This window comes from Dipteris shenzhenensis, chromosome 15, assembly GCF_047967505.1.
Source record: "Dipteris shenzhenensis isolate YYH24624 ecotype China chromosome 15, Dip_SZ_1.0, whole genome shotgun sequence".
Classification (NCBI taxonomy): Eukaryota; Viridiplantae; Streptophyta; class Polypodiopsida; order Gleicheniales; family Dipteridaceae; genus Dipteris; species Dipteris shenzhenensis.
This window is the reverse complement of record NC_141610.1, coordinates 39,625,217-39,632,299: the sequence shown is the minus strand read 5'-3', so window position 1 is coordinate 39,632,299 and position 7,083 is coordinate 39,625,217. Positions and strand designations below refer to the sequence as shown.

The 7,083-nt window shown below is 41.2% G+C and overlaps 1 protein-coding gene across 2 annotated transcripts; it reads left to right on the top strand.

Moving 5' to 3' along the window:
• The first annotated feature begins 809 nt into the window (after positions 1–809).
• On the top strand, positions 810–5,252 carry LOC147893796 (uncharacterized). Of its 2 annotated transcripts, none has more exons than XM_087385914.1 (6): positions 810–881; positions 956–1,184; positions 1,286–1,603; positions 4,146–4,242; positions 4,341–4,547; positions 4,624–5,252. In XM_087385914.1, the coding sequence occupies exons 3-6, from the start codon at positions 1,557–1,559 to the stop codon at positions 4,801–4,803; spliced, it is 531 nt and encodes a 176-aa protein (XP_087242040.1). In that variant the 5' UTR covers positions 810–881; positions 956–1,184; positions 1,286–1,556; the 3' UTR covers positions 4,804–5,252. The 2 variants fall into 2 exon arrangements, with proteins under 2 accessions (XP_087242040.1, XP_087242038.1); XM_087385912.1 differs by having other exon boundaries at positions 816–1,184; positions 1,286–1,384; positions 1,466–1,603.
• Positions 5,253–7,083: the final 1,831 nt, after the last annotated feature.

Genomic DNA, 7,083 nt, shown 5'->3' with positions numbered 1-7,083 from the left:
TGTTGGCTACAGCAAATGTGCGAGGATAGTGACATGTATTCAATCAAGCCATGAACAATAGTTACTCGAAACTAAGCAGTTTGTACATTACGAAACAAAGCATGGTTGATATTGTTGGCTATAGCAAATGTGCAAGGATAGTGGCATGTGGTCACCGATTGCAAATTCAATTGATTTGCTACTGAAACATCTGCACGTACCAAATCATGTTACAAGAAATATGAATCCATGAAGCAATATAAACCTCTCTCTCTCTCTCTCTCTCTCTTTGTGCATTAGAAATGAAAAAGGAGGACTTGTATGGAAAACTCCTCAACAAACTATGTCTCTCTTCACACTGGTCTCTATATATACAAGGGGCATATGAGAGAGAGGTGGTCCCTTGTGGTTTTTCTTTCGCTTGAAGCTAAGGCAAAGCTCTAAAACCTGCTCCAGAACCTCGAAGTTGGAGAGCCACAATAAGAATTGTCTTTTGCTCAAATTTTAGACCTGAACCCATCATTCACAGATCATATAAATCCGTATCTACTGATGTAGCCCACAATTGACAGGCTTTTCAACACTCACTAAGCTTAAGGGTTGTCCAAAGGTTGTGGATTTAAGGGGCGCTGGGCTTTGGATTTTGGAAAGGGAAAAATAAGTAAATTTTCCTATATAATTTGCGGGAAAAAATGATTGGTCAGATTTGTTTGGGCACGTGCTCTTCCACTCCCACACTGCCACCTGTTGAAATGCATTGAAATGCATTCTTCCTCTTGTACTGTTGTTTCTCTTCGTCCCTTGAATTGAGGCTTTGCCTCTGATTCGTCTTTGCTTCTGTGGTCTAATGCTGTGTTTGGGTTGGTGAGTGGCACTGGTGTTAAGCGTGGATTGGCGTTGTTGTGGTCCGCCGAGTGCATACAGTATTGATCATAGAGATGTTTTCGCTTCGTCCAAACCGGCCAAGTAATTGAAGGAATTCCATCTTCCCTCTCAGCCTGATTTGGTGAGTCTGATGGGGCGATTGGCATGGGTACAACTTCTTCATACTTGTGCCTATATAATGGACAGAGCAGAATCTGCGTTCATCGGTCTTCATATCTTCCAGACTCTAGTTTTATACTTCTGCTTTCCTCTCCCTATGGCTTCTCCCGTTGAATTCTCTGGCGATTCCATGGACACCGGTAGCCAGAACTTTGAACGTGGTATGTTCTTCCTTTATCACTTCACTTGAATCCTTGTTGTTTTTGGCTGTTTCTCTTGTATGCGTTCCGTTTAATAAACTACAACTGTTCGTAAGTTTCAGAGCTACAGAAGTTTACGGAACCTTTGCATGTGGCACCTGTTTAGCACACCGGTGGAGATGAATTCACTAGCGTCAGAATAAAGGAGGATCAAGCAAATGGTATGTGGTCATTTATTTGTCGTATCATGTTAAAGATTATTTTGCGTGAGTGAAACTGAAGATTGTGTTATGGAGTATTAGGTGAATGTTCTCCAGAGAAGAAGAAAGTGGAAGTTTGTAACTCCAACCACTGCTTCAATGATAATCCTTTGGACTATGCGACTCCTATGTTATGTGGGAAATGCATAAACGATACTGGTATTCCAGACTGCAAATCAGGTATGCCCTTCTCCTTTGTCCCTAGTCGCATCTTCAGTTCTTTCTTTTTTCAAATGTGCGACCAATTGCAAGCCCCCATACGAGGAGAAGAAAGGGGTAGGAGTCGTGTATAGTAATGGCTGCGTTATGAATACAACCTCGCAATTCTGCAAATCCAGCCCTCAACTCCTAGTATCCTTTTCTCTCCTCTTTGCCCCTAAATCGAGTTTCATTATTCTCTGAAAATAAATCAGATTTGGAGTGCCTAAATCTGCTTCTTTTTCTAGAGTGTGGGAACGCGCAACAAGGAACACCTCGCCTTTCTTTAGACACGTGCATGGAAATCTACTGTAAACGTTTCAAGGCAGGTTTAGTTAAAATAAAGAACTTGCATTCTACACACTGTGTGATGAAGTAGATGGGCAGACCGGTCCTTTTTAGAAACCTTGGCGCGGAATTGCGTGGGGAGCTGACCATGTAGAGTCAATCAATCCCTGCCACCATTTTCTCCCCTCTGCATTCCATGTCTAGATTTTCTCTGTGAGAGACTCCCACCGTACGTAAGTCGATCTCCTGACTGTGTAGCAAAGGTGACATTAGGATTAGGAATAAGTCTGCCCTTGCTGTTGAGATTTTTGATTGCCTATGGTAATTACAACAATGAACAGTATGACCATTGATCGTCTATCTCCAGTTGACACGTGCCAACATCATATTACCTCAAAATCCCTTTCTTACATCGTTGTGATTGAGCTGGTCTTTCGATCGTAAGCCCAAACCAGTTGCAACAAAATTCCAGCATTTGCACCATAATTGCTCCGATAGGTCACGTAGGCAGCTACACTCTGTTGGAGATTTGCTGATCCAGATAGACTCTGTTGGAGATTTGCTGATGCTCGAAATTGGTTATGAGGTGGTGTAAATTGGGGCTTTTCTGCCTACAGTCCACGAAATTTGGGGCTTCTAATTCCCAATTGCAATTCCTACTCTACTCTATCCTGCTCATGCTTAAATTGGAGCATTGGTTAGAGATTTGAGACCTAATATAGTCAATTGTGCAAACTGTGCAATCTGGCATTTGCAACATAGATAGTGAATGTGTTGCCCTCGTACGGTGGTAGTCTATCCATCATTCTCAAGTAGAGTGAACCCCTGACACCTTGCAACTGGTCACAGTACTTTTGTAAACGTTTTAGAGAACACACAGTTAAGCATCCTTTAGCAGCTAGTTGTTGCCAGCTTTAATGTTTACTTAGCATTAGCTTATGTGTTGAGTTAGTATCAGTTTGTTTGCTGAGTTAGCATCAGTTTTATCATGGTAAGTTACTATCAGCTTATGTCTCAGTCACATCACTTAGTGTGCTCTGCCATTGACCTTCGAAAAATAGTATCTTCAAATTTAGTGAGCAGCTCAAAGTATCTGAAGCAGGGAAGTCTCCTCAAGCAATCTCCAATAGCAAAGGGCGGAAAAACATAGTTGAAGAAAGCATTCCACACAGCAGCTAAATTTGCATATGAAGAAAGTGCGAGCTTCTATTTTTTAGATTTTTCTTTTTGATATTGCTTTTCACTTTAGATTCTACATTCGATGTAGTGTGAAGTGTTGGACACTCCAGCTTAATCAGTATTTAAATTTGTAGGATATTTTTTTAGAAACAGACGACTGAGTGCATACTGCATGACTTATGCTAGATGTTGTCATAGTTTAAATATTTAAACACCTTAGTTTTTTTCGATGCTTCTATGAAGTAGTGACTCTGTCAAAATGGCTGTACTCAGTTCTTTTAAATAAATGAAAATTTGAGTAGCAACTGTGAATGTTTGTACTTTGCTATTTTTAATAAATGGCATTTTCAGTATTAGATATCAAGGGCAATGACAATCTTTGAGTTATTTTTTGTATATTAAATGAAATTGTGAAAGGTTTTATTTTGGTTGGGTGACTGACTGCACTCTCTTTCTGTATAATAAGCAAGCAAGCATTCTTTTGTGATGAGGCAATGTGAAGATGATGCCACTTCTTCCTTACCTCCAAAAGATAGTCACAATAGTGCACCTCCTTTGGAAAGTCCTATGTTTAGTCCTCATGCAATAGTTCCTTTGGGAGACAATTTTATAGGGGGTGGGAACTCACTTCCAACACTACCTATCCATGTATTATCTGAGTTTATAAACCACTGCTTTGCATTTGAGGGCAAGTTGTTGGTCAAATACAGAACCTACTAGGCTAGGAGTCCTAGCTATCCTATCTGTATCCATGCTGACTTTACAGAGAGTACCTTCTCTGGTACAATAACACTCGTTGTCCCCCACTCTTTTGTGGAACAATATAAAGAGTTGAATCATTCTATCGTATAGAGGGTGCAACTGTAGTTGAAAGAGGGAGTGGGGAGGGTGGAACAACAAACTATTCCGTGCATGTAAATGCTACAATTGCAGTCATCCGGGGTGATCCCTTTGATGGAACTATTACTTTCCTCCGTGAGACTACTCTTGCATGCTACTCCCCATGGGTTGCTGACCAGCTGAGGATAAGTTTTGGTAATGTTTTAAATCTTGTCAGTACAATTGCATTTGTGGTCATCAAAGTCGACTCGAATGGCTCAGCAAACGACCAACTGATTATAGCTGATGGACCACGAAATGAAGATAGAGCAATAGTAAGTCAATAAAGCCTATGCTTTGTGTTAGCATCCTTATTTTTCACTGTATGACCTGATCCCGACTTCATTCATTAATAACATTTGTGAATGAGCAGAAGAGCGTGCAAGCACAGCTTATCCAGGAATTCCATGAGAATGGCATAGTGATGCACACATTGTGCAATGTGTCATACATGCGTGCAGATGAATGCCTCTGTGTTTATGATTTCACAATCTTGGGTGATGTTGCCAAGGGTACGCAGAGGGAGGAACTGAAGCAAGCATTTATCCCCCAAGTTTCAGGCCTCGAATATGGTAGAAAGGTATAGAAATTCCCACATCTCTGCATATGTTTTCCATTAACTTGATTGTAATCGTCTCTCTTCTTTGCTGTCACAGGTTTTTGGCATGTTGAATTTCACTGGTCTTAATGGTCAGCTCGTTCAATTTCAATGCTCTGCTTGTTCTGGGACTCATGTGAATAGAGATCCAAGCAGGCCTTTTTGCTATACCTGCAATTCAGTACAGGCTGTTGTGAAAGTACCATCAGGATTCTGTAATCGGAGGGAGTGTCGTTGAAGAAGCGTGAGTGATTATTAACACATTATGAGGTTAATGATTTCCACTAGGAATCTAATGGCCGGGTCATGCTAATTCCATATAGGCTGCCAGATGGATCTGATGTCTCCGTACAAATTGTTGGACCACATGTCGATGCTGTCCTATTTTTGCAAACTCCGTTTCTGGTTCTTCATGATGACAATATCTTGCACGTTCATTCCATGCTGTTGGAATTGAAACATAGTGGATATTTCACTATCAATAGTTTTGGTCACATCATTCACTATGATGCTGAGTAGTTGTAACATTGGATAGTGATGACTTCATGTTGTTTTTGGAAGTTGTAATAAAGAGGGAACACTTCCTCTCGCCAGGGATTGTAATAAAGAAGGCTACATACCTTCATTTTGGTACTGGAATAAAACTCTTATATGGATTAGTTCTCTCACTTTTATAATGTCCCACAACAGTGGAACCTTGTGTTCATAAAACAGAAACGTCTGTGTAAACTCAGCTGCTGTTTGATTTTGTAACTCTACAATCCATTTACATATTGACTTATCTTTCTAGGTTCACTTACTTTATAAACTCTCATGCATGCGGGCTATTGAAAAGTAAGCAGGAGAATCAAGGTATTTTCTATAGCTTATGAGCTTGATCTAGCAGGAGAATCAAGGTATGTTCTATAGCTTATGAGCTTGATTTCTTCAAACCCCTTTGGAGTACCAGAAAATAACTGTCAGACTGGCGAGGTGTGCCTGCATCATTTGAGGTAGAATCTTAAAGTTGTGTTGATGGACGGCAATATTAGAGTCTAATGGCAAGCACCCATCAATCTGGATGTAAACAAGGTGAATGATATTCAATCATTGATAAGGCATGACCAAAATCCAAAAGTTGAAAAAGAAGAGGGTGTGGAGAAAAGGGGGATGTGGCCTGAGACTCAAGGAGATGAATTGAAAGCTTGAGAGAGAGAGAGAGAGAGAGAGAGAGGGAGGGAGGGAGAGAGAGAGGGAGAGAGAGAGATGGAGGATTTCTAGGGAAAGAACTAGCCAGGGTAATCGAAGAATTTCTAAAATTCAAATTCCCATTTCACTTCTTAATCCCTTATGACATGGTAGGGAAAATATCATATTGTTTGCTGGAAATGTGGAGTAGGTGTGATTTTCAACCTTTAAAAGATTCACTAGTTACCTTTTTCCACAAATCCCTTGAGCTCAACAGCCCCAAGGTTTTGTGGGAAAAAAAGGTGGGGGACCACATGCCACCTTGGCATTCAAGTTCCCATTTCCCACAAAACTCTCACCATGTCATAAGACTTTTAGAAATGTGAATCTCTAATAAGAGTTACCCTTCTGGGCAAGCCAAAAACAATCAGTACTGCATTTTGCAGCAAGTCACGAGTTTTTAATTTGTGGCGAGTTTCTATTTCCTCGCGAGTTTCTTTGCCCTCCTATGGGTCCAAGGAAACTTGGGGATTCCTTTGGCTAATCTGCGTATATGTTTGTTAGCACTCTAAGAGTGCCTCGCCAAGGCTAAGACTCCAGCACTGGCATGCTAAGCTAGTAGTGTAGAAACCACATCCCATTGAAGGCTTCTGTTATTCCAACTTGTGATTAATATTTGAGCCAACTGGAAATAAGATCAAATGAGAGGGCTTGGGCATTGGAATTCTAGCGTAGCACTGCTTCAAACGGATTTGCTGGCATAGTGTTGCAACATTGAGATTCCATCCCTCCTAATGTTGGCACAGGCGTGGGGAGCAACAAAAGCATTGATGCCCCACTAGCATGCGCGGGGAGGCCCTCTAAGGGTGTTTATAGACTAGAGCTATCCATTCCCACCCATGGTGCCTTCAAAGCATCTAGGCCATGCCCACACATGGTGCATTGAATGCATTGGGCCATGGGTTGGACATGAGCGGACAATCTTGCCATGGGAAGTGGCCATGGTGTACTAGTCTGTAAACACCCTAAGGTGCTATAATGAAAAATTGAAATCTCCTTTGTGAGCTTCCATGTGTAACTTTAACACTAGGTTAGGTGGGTAATGTTATGGATAAATTTGACTAAAGTAAAAGGCATAAATATGTGTGTGTGCTTGTATGTGTGGCAATAGTATAATAAAATATGGTATGCATAGGGCCCAGGGTTGAGGTGGTAGGGTGTGCCACCCTTCCACATAAGAGGACCCAAGGTGTTGTACATAATCCATGCTAGTAATATTATAAAATGTTGAGGTGGCATGGTTCCTCCATGTGCCACCCCTCCACCTAAGCGGTCCCATGCCTACATTTAG